Below are 21,776 nucleotides of genomic sequence, written 5' to 3'. Positions count from 1 at the left end.
TAGGAACGCTGTAAGAGGTAGGAACATTCATTGTTTGCTGGGAAGGCAGTTGAATTATTAAGACATCATTTGACAAACTATTCAATTACATTTAGGCTACGTGTTTGGTTGATATAGGCCCTCTCATTTGAGACTGAAACAGTATGCACTCCCAGATCTCTCTGCCCTCCCTCCTCTGTGCATGTTCTAAAAAGGGTAACTGTAGTCTGTTTTATGCAATCGAGCTGATAACAAGAATGACAGATTAAAGATACTGTACATGTTGGTTTTTCCATACTAGAAGTAAATCATTAACTTACAGACAGGCACACCCACAATACATTTGTCTAAAAGACAGCAATACATTTGTCAAGTAGCACTGCGCACAAAATCCTGTTAGAATGCATTTGAACCATGACCTTATTTTGTCTAACAATATTTTGTTTTGTAGTTATTTTTTCTCTCTCACATGCAAGATTATTCTGCATACCAACTGGCAAAGACAGGGCATACAAAATCATGCCTGCATTGAAAGAAATGTCATTTGAATTTATCATGAGTTTGATAAATTACACAAATCATCCCCTAATGATGATTTTATGATTATTTATACAGTTGCCTAGATACCCACCTGTTTTGCAGTTTGTCTGTAACACGGTTACACAAGGCCACAAGCTGTGAAACACCCAAGGCCTTCTTTTAAAAGGACAGCAAAACAGATGCACATGACGTAGGATGTCTCTAAACCACATCATTACTACACACTTCCTGCATCTGCATGATAAGTATGTGCAGGTTTAAGATTGGGAGGGATAGCTATACAGTAAATGCAGCTGCTATCCATGACTGTGTCAAGACTCAACCAATCAACCAGAGGGTCGATGTATAATCTGCGTGACAGACATACTATTAATCTCTGTCATAAATGTGAAATGTGTTGCACACGACAGATACATTTCATAAGTGTTAATACCAAGTTGCTGCTCCTCTGTCTGGTATGTGATCAAATATCCCCCCAAAACTATCAGCATATACTGTAAGAGGACACATTTAATTGTAAATAGTATATACATTGACTGTAAACACTAACAACATTAGGCTCATGACTGCCTAATATATTTGCTCCACCAGAACCAATACAGCCACACCCAACAAAACAGCTTTGAAAGGATTAACCATTAGACTACTGTAGTTTACGTGTTCATTCATTTTGTTTTATTGTTGAGGAGGCCCCCCTTGCTAATCGATGATTGGCTGTTCTGTACTTTATTGGTTGCACACTCAATTCTAATTGGTCCAGAGTTTAAGAACTTGTAGACAGCGGAAGCTTTTCATAGTAACAAAGCAATGAACGGGACCGTTCCGGAAGAAGTGGTGGCAGAGTAAAACCGATAAACTCTCGGTTGTGTTTCTAAAGATAAGTGTCAACGTGAAGTGAGTCCAAGTTTTTGTGTGTTTATTTTGAACGTTTACGGCGGGTCTAAACCAGCATAGCCTACAGCGGGGAACTGAAAATGGAGGTAGAAAAGGAAATCAAGAAGGTAAGTCCTCATGCCTGTGTATAGTTCCAGATAAGACATGGCAACGCCCTTAGAGGTGTATCCTACAAGCTAGCAAAGTCAGCAAGGAAGATGGCTCGTTCTGTCATTAAAGCCAGTAACTTTTGCTACATAGACTACCGTTGACTGTAAAATACTAGATGTGTTAGAAATATGTAGCCAATTGCTAGAACCTTCGAACTTCTTGCTTCTGTGCAAGGTCAGTTTATCAAATATAACAAACCCGTAGTTGGCCTAATTTATGTATTGACATTGTTCGCATCATAACCATTGGTGACTTGTTCTCAATATCATGTTTCCATAATCTGATTCTGAAGGTGCGGACGGACGTCCCGTCTCCCACGCGCGACCACTCATCAATGATACCGGTCTGATGCAGCAGACAGCATCGTTTAGATACAACAAAGCACATAACTACTACATCGATTGAGTCACTCAATTGTATTTATAGCATTATAACAAAGGACAATTCTCTGTTAATTCAACTGTCAAGAGATTAAGAGCGATTAAGGCATGAGAGTGGAGTGGGGGCTCCATGATTCCAGCCCTTATCTGTCAGCTATCATCAAGGTCCACGCGCTTGTACAAAGGGAAAGCGTCGCAGTAATGGCCTTTAAGATTCAGTAGATTACCAGCGTGAAGCCGCTATAATTACTAGATCACTAATCATAAATGTAAGACCCCGAAAATTGTGTCAAACTGCTAATGACCTTTGATCAAAGAAAACTACTTGTTTTGATTTATGTCTGCTCGATTATCTTCAAAGAGTCTATCATTAATATAACTCTTAATGCATTCTGAAGGCATCAAGTTCTCTAGATGTATTTGGGCCCTTGCTCATAAGATCATCTGACATTTGAAATTCACAGATTTTCTGGACTGTGGCTACTTTCCCTTGTCAACCTGAGACACGTCATGGCAATGTGTCATCGTTCATGTTCCCTTGATCAGACTTTGCATGCATCGACCTGCATGCTACATCATCGACTGACAGATTGCTATCACATATGTGGTTAATTTTATTTACATGTACAGTGGGGCAAAAAAGTATTTAGTCAGCCACCAATTGTGCAAGTTCTCCCTCTTAAAAAGATGAGAGAGGCCTGTAATTTTCATCATAGGTACACTTCAACTATGACAGACAAAATGAGAAAAAAAAATCCAGAAAATCACATTGTAGGATTTTTAATGAATTTATTTGCAAATTATGGTGGAAAATAAGTATTTGGTCAATAACAAAAGTTTATCTCAATACTTTGTTATATACCCTTTGTTGGCAATGACAGAGGTCAAACGTTTTCTGTAAGTCTTCACAAGGTTTTCACACACTGTTGCTGGTAAAATTCATAAAAAATCCTACAATGTGATTTTCTGGATTCTTTTTCTCATTTTGTCTGTCATAGTTGAAGTGTACCTATGATGAAAATTACAGGCCTCATCTTTTTAAGTGGGAGAACTTGCACAATTGGTGGCTGACTAAATACTTTTTTGCCCCACTGTATATGGCTCTAGTCCACTCTTATCCATCTTCATTAATCAGTTTCCTAAAGTGATCATTATCTCCCTAATGGGCTTCTGGGAAGAGAGGCTTCTAGGGTGTTGCCTAGAACTTTAACTTAAGGAAACATTCACAATTTATACTGAACAAAAATATAAACACATGTAAAGTGTTGGTCCCGTGTTTCATGAGCTGAAATTTTCTATACGCACAAAAGTTTATTTCTCTCAAATGTTGTGAAATAATTTCTTTACATCCCTGTTAGTGAGCATTTCTCCCTTGCTGAGATAATCCATCCACCTGACAGGTGTGGCATATCAAGAAGCTGATTAAACAGCATGATCGTTACATAGGTGCACCTTGTGCTGGGGGACAAAAGGCCACACTGAAATGTGCAGTTTTGTCACACAACACAATTCTACAGATGTTTTGAGGGAGTGTGCAATTGGCATGCTTACTGCAGGGATGTCCATCAGAAATGTTGCCAGAGAATTTAATGTTAATTTCTCTACCGTAATCCTCCTCCAACGTTGTTTTAGAGAATTTTGCAGTACGTCCAACCGGCCTCACAACCACAGACCACGTGTAGCCACGCCAGCCCAGGACCTCCACATCTGGCTTCGTCACCTGCGGGATCATCTGAGACCAGCCACAAAGACAGCTGATGAAACTGTGGGTTTGCACAACCTGAAGAATTTCTGCACTAACTGTCAGAAACTGACTCCGGGAAGCTCATCTGTGTGCTTGTTGTCCTCACCAGGGTCTTGACCTGACTGCAGTTTGGTGTCGTCACCGACTTCAGTGGGAAAATGTTCACCTTTGATGTCCACTGGCATGATGAAGTGTGCTCTTTACAGATGAATCCCGGTTTCAACTGTACCGGGCAGATGGCAGCGTGTATGGTGTTGTGTGGGTGAGCATTTTGCTGATGTGAACAGTGTCCCGCGGTGAGGTTATGGTATGGGCAGGCATAAGCTATGGACAACAAACACAATTGCATTTTATCAATTGGAATTTCAATGCACAGAGATACCGTGATGAGATCGTGAGGCCCATTGTCGTGCCGTTCCTCCGCCCCATCACCTCATGTTTCAGCATGATAATGCACAGCCCATGTTGCAAGGATCTGGACACAATTCCTGGAAGCTGAAAATGTCCCAGTTTTTCCATAGCCTTCATACTCACCAGACATGTCACCCATTGAGCATGTTTGAGATGCTCTGAATCGACATACGACATCGTGTTCCAGTTCCTGTCAATATCCAGCAAAGAAGAGTGGGACAACATTCCACAGGCAATAATCAACAACCTGATCAACTCTATGTGAAGGAGATGTATTGTGCTGCATGAGGAAAATGGTGGTAACACCAGATACTGACTGGTTTCCTGATCCACACCCCTACAGATGCATATATTTTTTTATATTTTTTTTATTTCACCTTTATTTAACCAGGTAGGCAAGTTGAGAACACGTTCTCATTTACAATTGCGACCTGGCCAAGATAAAGCAAAGCAGTTCGACACATACAACAACACATAGTTACACATGGAGTAAAACAAACATACAGTCAATAATACAGAGAAAAATAAGTCTATATACAATGTGAGCAAGTGAGGTGAGATAAGGGAGGTGAAGGCAAACAAAATATATAAATAAAAAAAGGCCATGGTGGCGAAGTAAATACAATATAGCAAGTAAAAACACTGGAATGGTTGGTTTGCAGTGGAAGAATGTGCAAAGTAGAGATAGAAATAATGGGGTGCAAAGGAGCTAAATAAATACAATAGGTAAAGAGGTAGTTGTTTGGGCTAAATTATAGATGGGCTATGTACAGGTGCAGTAATCTATGAGCTGCTCTGACAGCTGGTGCTTAAAGCTAGTGAGGGAGATAAGTGTTTCCAGTTTCAGAGATTTTTGTAGTTCGTTCCAGTCATTGGCAGCAGAGAACTGGAAGGAGAGGCGGCCAAAGGAAGAATTGGTTTTGGGGGTGACCAGTGAGATATACCTGCTGGAGCGCGTGCTACAGGTAGTTGCTGCTATGGTGACCAGCGAGCTGAGATAAGGGGGGACGTTTACCTAGCAGGGCCTTGTAGATGACCTGGAGCCAGTGGGTTTGGCGACGAGTATGAAGCGAGGGCCAGCCAACGAGAGCGTACAGGTCGCAGTGGTGGGTAGTATATGGGGCTTTGGTGACAAAACGGATGGCACTGTGATAGACTGCATCCAATTTATTGAGTAGGGTTTTGGAGGCTATTTTGTAAATGACATCACCGAAGTCGAGGATTGGTAGGATGGTCAGTTTTAAAAGGGTATGTTTGGCAGCATGAGTGAAGGATGCTTTGTTGCGGAATAGGAAGCCAATTCTAGATTTAACTTTGGATTGGAGATGTTTGATGTGAGTCTGGAAGGAGAGTTTACAGTCTAACCAGACACCTAGGTATTTGTAGTTGTCCACATATTCTAAGTCAGCCGTCCAGAGTAGTGATGTTGGACAGGCGGGCAGGTGCAGGCAGCGATCGGTTGAAGAGCATGCATTTAGTTTTACTTGTATAAAAGAGCAATTGGAGGCCACGGAAGGAGAGTTGTATGGCATTGAAGCTCGCCTGGAGGGTTGTTAACACAGTGTCAAAAGAAGGGCCAGAAGTATACAGAATGGTGTCATCTGCGTAGAGGTGGATCAGAGACTCACCAGCAGCAAGAGCGACATCATTGATGTATACAGAGAAGAGAGTCGGTCCAAGAATTGAACCCTGTGGCACCCCCATAGAGACTGCCAGAGGCCCGGACAACAGACCCTCCGATTTGACACACTGAACTCGATCAGAGAAGTAGTTGGTGAACCAGGCGAGGCAATCATTAGAGAAACCAAGGCTGTCGAGTCTGCCGATGAGGATGTGGTGATTGACAGAGTCAAAAGCCTTGGCCAGGTCAATGAATACGGCTGCACAGTATTGTTTCTTGTCGATGGCGGTTAAGATATCGTTTTGGACCTTGAGCGTGGCTGAGGTGCACCCATGACAAGCTCTGAAACCAGATTGCATAGCGGAGAAGGTATGGTGGGATTCGAAATGGTCGGTAATCTGTTTGTTGACTTGGCTTTCGAAGACCTTAGAAAGGCAGGGTAGGATAGATATAGGTCTGTAGCTGTTTGGGTCAAGAGTGTCCCCCCCTTTGAAGAGGGGGATGACCGCAGCTGCTTTCCAGTCTTTGGGAATCTCAGACGACACGAAAGAGATGTTGAAAAGGCTAGTAATAGGGGTGGCAACAATTTCAGCAGATAGTTTTAGAAAGAAAGGGTCCAGATTATCTAGCCCGGCTGATTTGTAAGGGTCCAGATTTTGCAGCTCTTTCAGAACATCAGCTGACTGTATTTGGGAGAAAGAGAAATGGGGAAGGCTTGGGCGAGTAGCTGAGGGGAGGGCAGTGCTGTTACCGGGGTAGGGGTAGCCAGGTGGAAAGCATGGCCAGCTGTAGAAAAATGCTTATTGAAATTCTCAATTATAGTGGATTTGTCGGTGGTGACAGTGTTTCCTATCTTCAGTGCAGTTGGAAGCTGGGAGGAGGTGTTCTCTCCATGGACTTTACAGTGTCCCAGAACTTTTTTGAGTTTGTGTTGCAGGAAGCAAATTTCTGCTTGAAAAAGCTAGCCTTGGCTTTTCTAACTGCCCGTGTATATTGGTTTCTAGCTTCCCTGAAAAGTTGCATATCACGGGGGCTGTTCAATGCTAAAGCAGAATGCCATAGGATGTTTTTGTGTTGGTTAAGGGCAGTCAGGTCTGGAGAGAACCAAGGGCTATATCTGTTCCTGGTTCTAAATTTCTTGAATGGGGCATGCTTATTTAAGATGGTGAGGAAGGCATTTAAAAAAAATAACCAGGCATCGTCTACTGACGGGATGAGATCAATATCCTTCCAGGATACCCCGGCCAGGTCGATTAGAAAGGCCTGCTCGCTGAAGTGTTTCAGGGAGCGTTTGTCAGTGATTAGTGGAGGTCGTTTGACCGCTGACCCATTACGGATGCAGGCAATGAGGCAGTGATCGCTGAGATCTTGGTTGAAAACATCAGAGGTGTATTTGGAGGGCAAGTTGGTTAGGATGATATCTATGAGGGTACCCGTGGTTACGGATTTGGGGTGGTACCTGGTAGGTTCATTGATAATTTGTGTGAGATTGAGGGCATCAAGCTTAGATTGTAGGATGGCTGGGGTGTTAAGCATGTTCCAATTTAGGTCGCCTAGCAGCACGAGCTCTGAAGATAGATGGGGGGCAATCAGTTCACATATGGTGTCCAGAGCACAGCTGGGGGCAGAGGGTGGTCTATAGCAGGTGGCAACGGTGAGAGACTTGTTTTTAGAGGTGGATTTTTAAAAGTAGAAGTTCAAATTGTTTGGGAACAGACCTGGATAGTAAAACAGAACTCTGCAGGCAATCTTTGCAGTAGATTGCAACACCGCCCCCTTTGGCCGTTCTATCTTGTCTGAAAATCTTGTAGTTAGGGATGAAAATGTCAGAATTTTTGGTGGTCTTCCTAAGCCAGGATTCAGACACGGCTAAAACATCTGGGTTGGCAGAGTGTGCTAAAGCAGTGAACAAAACAAACTTAGGGAGGAGGCTTCTAATGCATGAAACCAAGGCTATTACGGTTACAGACGTCATCAAAAGAGAGCGCCTGGGGAATAGGAGTGGAGCTAGGTACTGCAGGGCCTGGATTCACCTCTACATCACCAGAGGAACAGAGGAGGAGTAGGATAAGGGTACGGCTAAAAGCTATGAGAATTGGTCGTCTAGAACGTCTAGAACAGAGAGTAAAAGGAAGTTTCTGGGGGCGATAAAATAGTTTAAGGAATAATGTACAGACAAAGGTATGGTAGGATGTGAATACAGTGGAGGTAAACCTAGGTATTGAGTGATGATGAGAGAGATATTGTCTCTAGAAACATCATTGAAACCAGGTGATGTCATCGCATATGTGGGTGGTGGAACTGAAAGGTTGGATATGGTATAGTGAGCAGGGCTAGAGGCTCTACAGTGAAATAAGCCAATAAACACTAACCAGAACAGCAATGGACAAGGCATATTGACATTAAGGAGAGGCATGCTTAATCGAGTGATCATAAGGGTCCAGTGAGTAGAGGTTGGTTGGGGTCACGGTGATCCAGACAGCTGGCCGGGTAGCTGGTTATCGGTAGCAAGATAGCATAGGATGGATGTCTATTTTTAGTCACCTCGTGCGTTTCCGTCGGTAGATTAGTGTGGTAGAGTGGATCAATCCAATTGGCAAAATAGATATAGTTATAGTGACCCAAGAAAAATTGTCCGATATACTTATTCAGATAGCAGCCGATAAGACAGCTAACGATTAGCGGGCCCCAGATGAGCGTTCAGGTAACGTCGCGACGGAGGTGCCAGTTGGATAACTCCCTCGGGCAGATAACGTCGGTAGTCAGTCGTGAAGGCCCGGTGGGGCTCCGCATTTGTAGTAAAACGGGTCCGGATAGGTGATTGTAGCCCAGGAATGGCTGATGGAACTCTTCAGCTGGCTAGCTCCGGAATAATTTAAGTTTGCTCCGGGATCGACGTTAGCCAATAGACACACGGTTTGCAGCTAGCTAGCTGCGAAATCAAGGTGTAAATGTCCAGAGCTTGCGGTTGAAATCCGGGGGTATTGAGAAAAATAGGTCCGGTATGTTCTGGTCTGAGTCGCGTTGTACAAAAGTGCCGATAGATTATCGAGCTAAAGGAATGGCTGATGACCACATAACGTGGTTAGCTGAAATACTAACGTTAGCCAGTAAACCGGCTAACTTCTGGGTAGCTTCTGGGTAGCTTCTGGCTAGCTTCTGGCTAGCTTCTGGCTAGCTTCTGGCTAGCTTCTGGCTAGTTTCTGGCTAGCTTCTGGTTAGCTTCTGGCTAGCTTCTGGTTAGCTTCTGGCTAGCTTCTATTGTGGATTTTCAGATTTGAGGTAAATAATACTCTTTTTTTGTAATTGGTGAGGCGGGTTGCAGGAAAGCTTTTTGTAGTTGTTCTTGGATAATAAAATATATAAAAGATATGTGAAGAAAGGTGTAAATATATATATATATATATATATATATATACACATATACATATACATACAGGACACGACAATACGAGGACAAAATGACGTCTGACTGCTATGCCATCTTGAATAATCCGAAATAGAAATATCTGACCAACAGATGCATATCTGTATTCCCAGTCATGTGAAATCCATAGATTAGGGCCTCCATTTATTTCAGTTGACTGATTTCCTTATATGAACTGTAACTCAGTAAAATCTTTGAAATACATTTTAACTAAATTTCACAATTCCTGACATTTTAATCCTAGTAAAAATTCCCTGTCTTAGGTCAGTTAGGATCACCACTTTATTTTAAAAATGTGAAATGTCAGAATAATAGTATAGAGATTTATTTAAGCTTTTATTTCTTTCATCAGAATCCCAGTGGGTCAGAAGTTTACATACACTCAATTAGTATTTGGTAGCATTACCTTTAAATTGTTTAACTTAGGTAGATTTCCTAGCTAGCTTCCCACAATAAGTTGGGTGAATTTTGGCCCATTCCTCCTGACAGAGCGGGTATAACTGAGTCAGGTTTGTAGGCCTCCTTGCTCGCACATGCTTTTTCAGTTCTGCCCACAAATGTTCTATAGGATTGAGGTCAGGACTTTGTGATGGCCACTCCAATACCTTTACTTTGTTGTCCTTAAGCCATTTTCCACAACTTTGGAAGTATGCTTGGGGTCATTGTCCATTTGGAAGACACATTTGCGACCAAGCTTTAACTTTCTGACTGATGTCTTCAGATGTTGCTTCAATATATCCACATAATTTTCCTCCCACATGATGACATATATTTTGTGAAGTGCACCAGTCCCTCCTGCAGCAAAGCACCCCCACAACATGATGCTGCCACCCCGTGCTTCACGGTTGGGATGGTATTCTTCGGCTTGCAAGCCTCCCCCTTTTTCCTCCAAACATAACGATGTTCATTATGGCCAAACAGTTCTATTTTTGTTTCATCAGACCAGAGGACATTTCTCCAAAAAGTACGATCTTTGTCCCCATGTGCAGTTGCAAACCGTAGTCTGGCTTTTTTTTATGGCGGATTTGGAGCAGTGGCTTCTTCCTTGCCGAGTGGCCTTTCAGGTTATGTCGATATAGGACTCGTTTTACTGTGGATATAGATACTTTTGTACCCGTTTCCTCCTGATTTGCACTTTTTGTACCAAAGTACGTTCATCTCTAGGAGACAGAACGCGTCGCCTTCCTGAGCAGTATGACTGCTGCGTGGTCCCATGGTGTTTATACTTGCGTACTATTGTTTGAGTTCTTTTGATTTTCTCATGATGTCAAGCAAAGAGGCACTGAGTTTGAAGGTAGGCCTTGAAATACATCCACAGGTACACCTCCAAATGATGTCAATTAGCTTATCAAGCTTCTAAAGCCATGACATTTTTGGGAATTTTCCAAGCTGTTTAAAGGCACAGTCAACTTAGTGTATGTAAACTTCTGACCCACTGGAATTGTGATATAGTGAAATAATCTGTCTAAACAATTGTTGGGAAACTTACTTGTGTCATGAACAACTTGCCAAAACTATGGTTTGTTAACAAATGTGTGGAGTGGTTGAAAAGGGAGTTTTAATGACGCCAACCTAAGTGTTAAACTTCCGACTTCAACTGTATGTCTGACTCACCAATCGCTTGGCTTCCCTTTCTTTATAATCATTTACTTTTGTTAAAGATGCACTATGCAGATATCTCTGCCATTTCCTGGTCGATAAAATTCGAATAGTTCGCCTAATTTCAGTTTGTGACAACAAGCAACTATAGTGTAGTATCATTGTACCATCTAAACCCCTGTGAAATCTATTTTCCATAACCAAAAATATTCTATTTTCAGCTGTTTGAAGCTGGTGCACCAAACCGAAAGTAAAAGACGCAAAAAAGTCAACTTAAAAATGGGAAGTATAGAAATAGCGCACAGAACAGATCTACCGCTTCTTAGACTTGCTTTCTACTAGAATGACAGACCTATACTACAACACACATTTCTATGTGAATTTTGTCAGGTCGCCCAAAAAGTGACATTGCAGCTTTAAGTGGAGAAAAGGGGGTGATGGTTAATGTAAATATTATCTACAGGTCATGCTCTAGTCTGGCTTGGCATTCCTCTGTAGAGGCCGGCTGCTCATTCCCAAAGGCCGAGGGGGGCTCACTGCTGCACTTTCAGGGCTCCCTAAGCCAAAAACGGCCTTCACCAAACAGGAGAGTGTATTTTTGCGTCCCAAATGGCACTCTAATTCCTATGTAGTGCACTACTTTTGACCAGGGCCCATAGGGTACTGTATAGGGAAAAGGGTGGCATTTGGGATGCAACCCTGGAGAGGGGCTCAACCCTGGAGAGGGGCTCTCTTTCAGCATTGTCGATTGCTTGACCGTATAAGGGCTCAGACAGCAGTGACGTGCAAGACGGACAACACTGGTGTTTGAAGTAGAGAAGTTAGTCTGAGTGATACGAATGTGAAGGGGGAAGGGGATTCTACAGTATGCGCTGTGACTATAAACTCTGGAATTAGGCCTATAGCCTAGTGAGTCTTGTTTAGTTGGCAAGTAGCCTAACATCCAAAATGGGCACTGGAGGTAAACGAATCAGAACAGAAGAGAATGCATGCAGAATGGTTGAGAAAAGTAGGCTGTTGCTTGACACATCAAATCTGGAATATATCTGAGGGGGGATTAGGGATTAATGGGACATCAGTTTCTGTTTTTTTTTTATTTGTTGTTAGGTCTGTTTTATACGCAAATGTCAAGGTGACGCTGTACACCAACAGAACGTTGCAGATTCTGCTAACGAGGGTATTTGAAAAGGCCATCCCAAAAACAATTAAGCCAAAATAGTGACTGCACCATATGAACTACAGTAAATATCAAGCCCTGGCTGGTATGAAGGAGTTTCTCAAGACCGCATACGTCTTAATTAATGTGCTGTGTTCTGTCTGTTGGCAGATGACCCTGGGCCACGAGATCGGCGCCGGGGCGGCGTGTCTGAAATGCAAGGACAAGTGTGAGGGGTTTGAGCTACACTTCTGGAGGTTTGTACTGTATTGTTGTCTCTGCGGTGTACTTATTATAATTTTTCATATATTGAATTCAAGATAATCCAGACCCGATGGGGACAACAACAACAATGCTTATTTTCTCTTAGCTTCACAACAGGGAAAGCCACGGGCCCTGAAAGCATGTTGCAACCGATCATTGTTGTCTACTATTACAGTTTTTGTGCTCTTAAATTTGACTGAACTGAAATGTCCTACATTTCTTTGACTTCCTGTCTGATTTCTGGACTTACAATGCAGTCTTTATCTGGACCAATGCCTCATGAAAATAGTTGTCCCCCACTGTCCTCTCAAGTCAAGGCAGCCTTCCCGCTTCCCCTGACAATTATCCACACTCAGCTAGCTTTCCTGAAGACATCACAACAGGTGCCCCAGTGCCTACTGCAGTGGCCAGTTGCTATGGCAACACCTAACCGCCACAATTCCTTCCATCTTGGTCATGGTCAGGCATGCAGGGCAAGCCCAGTCTGTGGAAATAAGAACGGAACAGGAAAGATATTCTGGGTTTGATGTAATTTGATCCTAAGGTGACGACATCACTCATCCCACCTTAGCAGAAGTGTGGTGACCTCACTTGTCCAGTATCCTGCCTCCCACAACTCCACTTACTCACAAGCTTTTGACTGTTTCCCAAAAGTCCTGAATATTTCTTATTCCTCTTCTCTTCCATGACCACTGATCTGAAAAGATGTGAAAGCAATAGGGTATCTATCTAAACTCCTGGACCTTTGACTTGCTTTACGCTATAGGGCAGGTGGACTCAACTCTTACCCTATGAAGTCCGGCGCCTGCTGCTTTTCTCTTCTACCTGATAATTAATTGCATGCACCTGGTGTCCCAGGTCTAAATCAGTCCCTGCTTAGAAGGAAACAATATATATTTTTAAAAGCAGTGGAGGTTCAGCGATGAGTTTCAGGGTTGTATGGCCTACCTACTGGCCACACGCTGGTTGAACATTGTTTCCATGTCATATCAATATAATGTTATAGAACCAACGTGGAATAGATATTGAATTCAAGTCTGTGCCCAGTTGGTAGAGGTTTTCCTGGTTAGGTGATCATAAAGGAAACCTAGACATTTTTGAGAGTACTTAGACCCAACCATACGTCTAACCTATTCCCCATTGACTTTTCCCATCACAGAAAGATCTGCCGGAACTGTAAGTGTGGTCTTACGGACCACGATGTGCAGATGAACTCTGATGATAACAGGAAGGTGGGCAAGCTGTTCGAGGATACCAAGTACACTGGCCTCATTGCCAAGCTCAAAACTGACGGTGTACCCACGTACAAGGGCAACCAGGTCACCTTCTCCATCTCTGCCAGTCCCATATCAGGAACCGCTATTCCATACAGTCCCCAATCTGCCCACAATGTGCCAGCCAATGCTGGCTATGGGGATGGAGCTGGCTATGTGGCTGGAACTGGGCCCAGGGCTGGAGCTGGTAATGGGGCTGGGGCCGGAGCTGGGGCTAGCTATGGTGCTGGGACCGGAGGTGGAGCTGGGGCTGGACCCGCTACCATGCCCAAACCTGGGGCAATCAGAGCCACTGCTGTGTCAGCCAATGTCGTACCAGTCAGGAAGGATGCCGTGCCCATGAAGTCTGTTACCTACGAGTGGGCTCCTCCAGGGGTGAAACAGTACATGGTAAGGGTATAACTACAGTTTATCTTCAGTAACATAACAGTAAAACTACTGTATCATAGAATTAGAATACCTATGATAATCCCAGGGTTGAGAACACCGGTCTGGAAGAACTTTGCCGGTATTGTTTCTGTAAGGAATGTCATCATGGCCTAGCCTAGTAAAAAACAAATGTTAGTAGGTTCAGTCTGATTTAGGTTGTCTGATTTAACCAGGCTAATCACTAGAAAGACTGTCCACTAGAGGTCACACTTTATCTTTTCATATCCTTCAAGTATGTGTTAAGTAGTGGTAGTTAGGGAGAGGTTGTAAGATGTCCTATAACAACTGGCTGCCTCTCCCAATCGCTCCCTTAACAAGATCAGCACAGCAACACGGCTTAATTTTAGTCACAAGCCCAGGGAAGACTGAGTTAGATCTTCACTGCCTCTCTGTATCTATCTTTTTGTTTTCACTTTCTCTGTTTGTTCCAATGACTCTTCCTCCCTCTTTCCATTTCCTCGTTTTTGTCCATTGTTTTCTCCATGTCTTTCCCTCCCCCTCTCTCTCTTCTCCTCCCTTAACAAAGTCCTAATTCTCTCTCCTCTGCTCTCCAATTGACCGTCAGGCGGTACGCTACATCGAGCTCCTGCCCCCAGAGAGGCGTCCCATAGCGGGCACGGAGGGTGCAGCCTACCGCCGGCAACAGATGGCAGTGCAGCTACCGGAGCACGACCAGGATCCGGCCAAGTGCCACGAGCTGACCCCTGCAGAGGTCAAACAGATGCAGCAGTACGTCCGCAAGTACAAGGACGAGGCCCTGGGAGTGGGAGACATCAAACTGCCTGAGGAGATGATGGGTCAGGCTCCGGGTCAGGAGGGAGTACCAGGACAGGGAGCGCCAGGCATGGGAGGACGTGGGATGGGAGCCCCTGGGCTTCCAGTTGGGGCTGGGGGATCCTTTGGGCCTGGAGTTGGGGCTGGGGGATCCTTTGGGCCTGGAGTTGGGGCTGGGGGATCCTTTGGGCCTGGAGTTGGGGCTGGGGGATCCTTTGGGCCTGGAGTTGGGGCTGGGGGAGCCTTTGGGCCTGGAGTTGGGGCTGGGGGAGCCTTTGGGCCTGGAGTTGGGGCTGGGGGAGCCTTTGGGCCTGGAGTTGGGGCTGGGGGAGCCTTTGGGCCTGGAGTTGGGGCTGGGGGAGCCTTTGGGCCTGGAGTTGGGGCTGGGGGAGCCTTTGGGCCTGGAGGTCCTGGTCATCGAACAAGACCTGGGTCTGGGAGTATACTCGGGCTAGTGGAACAGGTTCAGCCTGGGATGGGGGCTGGAGGTTACCCTGGGGCAGGAGAAGGTGGACCAGGAGACATGGGCACTGCTGCCACCGCTGGGGCCATGGGTACTCCGGGAGCCCCTGGAGATCACCTGGCTGGACCCTGTGGACACTATGTAAGTATACCCTCCGATCGAAGCGTGAGATATTGTGACCAACTGACAGTGGGTTGTTATCCTCAGATTTGGTCCCCTTCCTTCCTACTGTATGTCCTTTCTCTCTTCCTTCATCATGGATATTAAAGAGAGCCTTTTGATTAGTCACTGTTGGTGCATTCTGGTTCCCTGATTTTTGGTCTCGTTCCTATGCCCTCTCTCATCATGGATTTAAGAGCCCTGGAAGCATATGACCGTCCCGTCCCCCCTCACTGTCAGACTCACTTCAGACACGTGGCTTTGTGAAGCTACGATTAGATTAGAGACTAGAGAATGACTGAACAAGGGAGTGATTCTCTCCGAGAAGCCGTAGATGAACTCTGATGATAACAGAAGGGAAGTGTGTGTTGTCAAACTATACTTCAACTAACTTTCATATGAAGTATATGTCCCAGTCACTGATGCTAGAACCAAGCTTTTCATATTGTGTATATTTATTGGCATGGATACAGTCTCTACCTCTCTCTCATGCGTGCACACTCTTTCTCTCTCTGTCGCTCTCTCTCGTTCAATGTCCATATATTCAAGGAAAATATGCTGGAGTTGAAATGTAGAACAGTCTCACATTTTAGTTGAAATGTATATTCTCAGCAGAGAATACTGTTGAATATTGTAGAATGAGGACAGACATTCAACTGGCCACAAGACGGAGCCAGAAGTGAAAATATGAGTGAATAGTTTTGCATGTTGATTTGTTTAGTATGGTTTTGAAGCGTGACTGAAAAATGTTTCCATCTAAACAGAGTTTTGGCTCATGCAAACCCCTACAGACTGCCCGTCTGTCTTTCTACCCATCTCTCCCCATATGCAGTTAGTTATTCCAACTGAATTAATATTTAGATTTATGGGAGCTGTCAGGCAGTGTCTTAAATCATAATCATCATTATGCAGTTTAAGTTTATAATGGCATAAAATATCAGGATGAGGCTGTGCTACAGGGCCATTGTTTTAGTGAGGGCATTGCTAACGAAGGTCTTTTCTCTTGTATTCCTCCTTCCTGTCACCTTCTCCTTCTATCCCCATTCCCCTTCTTCAGTCGTGCCACCAGTGCCAGCTGCCCATGCGTCAGGGTGAGCCTGCGGTGTATGCAGAGCGTGCTGGCTATGACAATCTGTGGCACCCAGCCTGCTTTGTGTGCTGCACCTGCTCAGAGCTCCTGGTGGACATGATCTACTTCTGGAAGAAGGGACAGTTGTACTGCGGACGCCACTACGGAGACAGTGAGAAGCCACGCTGCGGGGGCTGTGACGAGGTGAGGGGTTGGGTAGGCAGGGATGAGAGGGGTCAGAGGTGAGCAAAGAAGGGACAGCTGTACCACAGACGCCACTAAGGAGACAGCGAGAAGCCCAGCGGTGGAGGCTGTGATGAGTATATGTTTGAGATCCATTAAACACATTGTGGAGCAAGAATGTCAGAGCTGGAGTATATTTTTAAATATGAGAGGAAAACTAAAAGAATCCATTCCCAATTCTACCTCCCCATGTTAACCTGGTCTGTGTGTCTGTCTGTGTGTCTGCAGCTGATCTTCAGTAATGAGTACACGCAGGCCGAGGACCAGAACTGGCATCTGAAGCACTTCTGCTGCTTTGACTGTGACTGTGTGCTGGCTGGAGAGACGTACGTTATGGAGAACAACAAGCCTGTCTGCAAGCCCTGCTACATGAAGAGCCACGCCGCGGTAAGGACAGAGAGGGAGAGTGTGTGCAGTACGTGGGTGATACCCTGTACAATGTGTATTGTATACATGAGATACAGTTTTAAGTCTGAAGTTTACACACACCTTAACCAAATACATTAAAACAGTTTTTCACAATTACTGACATTTAATCATAGTAAAAAGTCCCTGTTTTAGGCCAGTTAGGCTCACCACTTTATTCTAAGAATATGAAATGTCAGAATAATAGTAAAGAATGATTTATTTAAGCTTTTATTTCTTTCATCACATTCCCAGTGGGTCAGAAGTTTACATGCACTCAGTATTTTGTAGCATTGCCTTTAAGTTTAACTTGGGTCAAACATTTCAGGTAGCCTTCCACAAGCTTCCCGTAATAAGTTGGGTGAATTTTGGCCCATTCCTCCTGACAGAGCTGGTGTAACTGAGTCAGGTTTGTAGGCCTCCTTGCTCGCACACGCTTTTTCAGTTCTGCCCACAATTTGAGGTCAGGGCTTTGTGATGGCCACTCCAATACCTTGACTTTGTTGTCCTTAAGCCATTTTACCACAACTTTGGAAGTATACTTGGGGTTATTGTCCATTTGGAAGACCCATTTGCGAACAAGCTTTAGCTTCCTGACTGATGTCTTGATGTTGCTTCAATATATCCACATGATTTTCCTCCCTCATGATGCCATCTATTTTGTGACGTGCACCAGTCCCTTCTGCAGCAAAGCACCCCCACAACATGATGCTGCCATCCCCGTGCTTCACGGTTGGGATGGTGTTCTTTGGCTTGCAAGCATCCCCCTTTTTCCTCCAAACATAACGATGGTCATTATGGCCAAACGGATCTATTTTTGTTTCATCAGACCAGAGAACATTTCTCCAAAAAGTACGATCTTTGTCCCTATGTGCAGTTACAAACCGTAGTCTGGCTTTTTTATGGCGGTTTTGGAGCAGTGGCTTCTTCCTTGCTGAGCGGCTTTTCAGGTTATGTCGATATAGGACCTGTTTTACCGTGGATATAGATACTTTTGTACCTGTATCCTCTAGCATCTTCACAAGGTCCTTTTCTGCTGTTCTGGGATTGATTTGCACTTTTCACACCACAGTACGTTCATCTCTAAGAGACTGAACGCGTCTCCTTCCTGACCAGTATGACAGCTGCGTGGTCCCATGGTGTTTATACTTGCGTACTATTGTTTGTACAGATGAACGTGGTACCTTCAGGCATTTGGAAATTGCTCCCAAGGATGAACCAGACTCGTGGAGGTCTACAAAAAAAGAAAATCTGAAGTTTTGGTTGATTTCTTTTGATTTTCTCATGATGTCAAGCAAAGAGGCACTGAGTTTGAAGGTAGGTCTTGAAATACATCCACAGGTACTACTCCAATTGACTCAAATGATGTCAATTAGCCTATCAGAAGCTTCTAAAGCCATAACATAATTTTCTGGAGTTTTCCAAGCTGTTTAAAGGCACAGTCAACTTAGTGTATGTGAACTTCTGACCCACTGGAATTGTGATACAGTGAAATAATCTGTCTGTAAAGAGTTGTTGGGAAAATGACTTGTGTCATGCACAAAGTAGATGTCCTAACCGACTTGCCAAAACTATAATTTGTGGAGTGGTTGAAAAACGAGTTTTTATGACTCCAACCTAAGTGTATGTAAACTTCCGACTTCAACTGTAACTGTGCTAGATACGTGTGTGTGTGTGTTTTTAAACAAACATCCCCTCTCTCCAGGTGTGTACGGCCTGTCAGAACCCAGTGGAGCCCGAGGCCCAGCGCGTGTCCTACGGGGAGTTCCACTGGCACGCTGAGCCTCAGTGCTTCCAGTGCTCCTGCTGTGCTAAGTGTCTAATTGGAGAGCGCTTCATGGCCGTACAGGGAATGCTCTTCTGCTCTGTCGAGTGCAAGAAGAAGACCATGACCTAGAGAAGACCGTCGTGTTACAGCAGCTCAGCCTTCCCCGACCACAACTGTCATTTGAACTAAGCCTGGTCTAGAATACAAACAATAGTCTTACAATGGAATTATTCATTTGCCTTGACCACAAGAGCTTAGCTAATGATTTTCAGTTTCTAAGTTCCTGATGGGATGGGGAAAATAATGCCTTAAATCTATTGATTAGTCTTCTCTTAACAAGATTCTCCTCTACATCTTCTCTTTGTTTACTGAGATTCATTTGGTTGGCGTTTTGTTTCAGAACACTTTTCTTCTTCTGAGTTTAAAGCAGCTATGAATGATTCTCAACTCTGTCTACTCAAGTATCTTTTGGTATTGTATCAGGATCCCCATTAGCTGTTGCGAAAGCAGCAGCAGCTACTCTTCCTAGGGTCCACAGAAAACATGAACCATGACATAGTACAGAACATTAGTAGGCAAGAACAGTGTCCTTCCTTGGGTTGTTCTCAAATCCTGCTGCTTTCTCTCTAGAATGTACTACTGAACTCTAAGCAGTATTATGATTAACAATTTCAGTGTAATAGTATTACAATACGTGATACTTTGTGCACTATTTCTGTTCTGCAGGAAGCAGCCTTTCAGTGTTGTAACAGACTGCACACTATGCAATGTGATCAACTGATTCTCTCCAACACAGTCCTGGAGAACCCCTGTGAACGCAGGTTTTCACAAGTGACTTTATTACGGACAACATCACTGAAATGTGATGTCATATCTTCAGTACATCTTAAAACGATGATGGACTTTGGAGGACCAATGAAATGATCAGAAATCGTCAAGTAGTTATCTGTACTGTGGCGTCAACTTATCTACTGCCTTCTCTCCTTCCTGCAGTCTTTTATATTATAATCGGTTTCCCTCGCAGTCTTCACAATAAGTGCCATTGGCTTTCCTTTATTTCTCTTGCACTTTATATTTTCTCACACTGTAACAACCTAATAAAGTTTTTTGCAATGATTAGTCTCCCGCTTGGTTCATACTGGCAGACGGGACCTTTAACAGTCAACACTACTAGAGGCGTTAACGACACACCACTTTGAACGCTTTGCGTTGTGTGTTCTTGCATGTGTGTATGTTCTTGCGTGTGTTTTTCACTTTCCAGCATTCCTACCTAGCATACTCAATCCCCCTCAGGGACCAGTGTCGCTAGCATGCTAATGTGGCAGCTACAATACTTCACACGGGTGGAACAGGGACCTCTGACACAGACCCCCCCCCCCCCCCCCCCCCCCCCCCGGAAAAAAGGCCCAGTGTGACTTCGTTTCACCCACTCTTGTGGAAGTGGTGCACAATTCAAGGACGCCCCATTTTTCTCAGGGTCCATTGTCTTTTGTGGCAGCCGGCCCAAAACAATGGCTTTCCTCCCCATGCCGTAGTTTCACCTCCACTAGGCTTACAGTCAGTAGTAGGGTTTATCCCTCTCCTGACCTCTACACATACACAGCAACCCCTTGCTATATGCTTTCAATAGCAGGGGAACACCATATAAAGAAGTAGTCTGTGCATAGTTAGGGAGGGGGGGGGTTCAATCATTCCCTTTAATGTCATATTCCTATTGGAATGTGCTTTCAATCTAAAGGTACTTTTAATCCATCTGTCTGCAAATTTCAAGACATGGCATGTGAGGGTGCAGAGAGATACCTGATGGGTTGGAGGATACTTTTCTCATCAATCATCTTAAATCTTTTTCTTAACTGGGAATCAACTAATCCTCCATTAACACAATGGAAAGGTCTAATGCTTTGATATCTAAATATTGAAACTGCGTGGGCCATGGACAGAAACAAAATGGTGCAGTTTGAGACCATGTGGCTGAGTGTGATGCGAGCTCTGGAGATGGGGGTGAGAGTAGCTAGGTCTGAGCAGGTGTGATTGTAAACTCAGCAAAAAATGAAACGTCCTCTCACTGTCAACTGCGTTTATTTTCAGCAAACTTAACATGTTTAAATATTTGTATGAACATAAGATTCAACAACTGAGACATAAACTGAAAAAGTTCCAAAGACGTGACTAACAGAACATGGATGTGTCCCTGAACAAAGGGGGGATGAAAATCAAAAGTAACAATCAGTATCTTGTGGCCACCAGCTGCATTAAGTACTGCAGTGCATCTCTTCATCATGGACTGCACCAGATTTGCCAGTTCTTGCTGTGAGATGTTACCCCACTCTTCCACCAAGGCACCTGCAAGTTCCCGGACATTTCTGGGGGGAATGGCCCTAGCCCTCACCCCCCGATCCAACAGGTCCCAGACTTGCTCAATAGGATTGAGATCCGGGCTCTTTGCTGGCCATGGCAGAACACTGACATTCCCGTCTTGCAGGAAATCGCACTCAGAACGAGCAGTATGGCTGGTGGCATTGTCATGCTGGAGGGTCATGTCAGGATGAGCCTGGAGGAAGGGTACCACATGAGGGAGGAGGATGTTTTCCCTGTAACACACAGCGTTGAGATTGCCTGCAATGACAACAAGCTCAGTCCGATGATGCTGTGACACACCGCCCCAGACCATGATGGACCCTCCACCTCCAAATCGATCCCGCTCCAGAGTACAGGCATCTGTGTAACGCTCATTCCTTCGACGATAAACGTGAATCCGGCCAACACCCCTGGTGAGACAACCACGACTCGTCAGTGAAGAGCACTTTTTGCCAGTCCTGTCTGGTCCAGTGACGGTGGGTTTGCCCATAGGCAGCGTTGTTGCTAGTGATGTCTGGTGAGGACCTCCCTTACAACAGGCCTACAAGCCCTCAGTACAGCCTCTCTCAGCCTATTGAGGACAGTCTGAGCACTGATGGAGGGATTGTGCGTTCCTGGTGTAACTCGGGCAGTTGTTGCCATTCTGTACCTGTCCCGCAGGTGTGATGT

The 21,776-nt window shown here is 44.5% G+C and overlaps 1 protein-coding gene across 1 annotated transcript; it reads left to right on the top strand.

Annotated features, from left to right (window-relative positions):
- The first annotated feature begins 1,296 nt into the window (after positions 1 to 1,296).
- On the top strand, positions 1,297 to 19,865 carry tes (testis derived transcript (3 LIM domains)). Its single transcript, XM_038988156.1, has 8 exons — positions 1,297 to 1,520; positions 12,073 to 12,158; positions 13,325 to 13,829; positions 14,434 to 14,688; positions 15,112 to 15,246; positions 16,322 to 16,537; positions 16,805 to 16,963; positions 18,687 to 19,865. The coding sequence occupies exons 1-8, from the start codon at positions 1,494 to 1,496 to the stop codon at positions 18,876 to 18,878; spliced, it is 1,575 nt and encodes a 524-aa protein (XP_038844084.1). The 5' UTR covers positions 1,297 to 1,493; the 3' UTR covers positions 18,879 to 19,865.
- The last annotated feature ends 1,911 nt before the right edge of the window (positions 19,866 to 21,776 follow it).

The sequence above is a fragment of the Salvelinus namaycush genome, unplaced genomic scaffold (genome assembly GCF_016432855.1).
Source record: "Salvelinus namaycush isolate Seneca unplaced genomic scaffold, SaNama_1.0 Scaffold97, whole genome shotgun sequence".
NCBI lineage: Eukaryota > Metazoa > Chordata > Actinopteri > Salmoniformes > Salmonidae > Salvelinus > Salvelinus namaycush.
This window is presented reverse-complemented; position numbering and strand designations above follow the sequence as displayed.

Excerpts from the sequence above, each read along its gene's own strand:
- tes (XM_038988156.1), top strand. The coding sequence starts at position 1,494 with ATGGAGGTAGAAAAGGAAATCAAGAAG. Across the intron at positions 14,689-15,111 it reads AGGCTCCGGGTCAGGAGGGA|CCTGGGATGGGGGCTGGAGG; the intron begins GTACCAGGACAG and ends GAACAGGTTCAG. Across the intron at positions 15,247-16,321 it reads CTGGACCCTGTGGACACTAT|TCGTGCCACCAGTGCCAGCT; the intron begins GTAAGTATACCC and ends CCCCTTCTTCAG.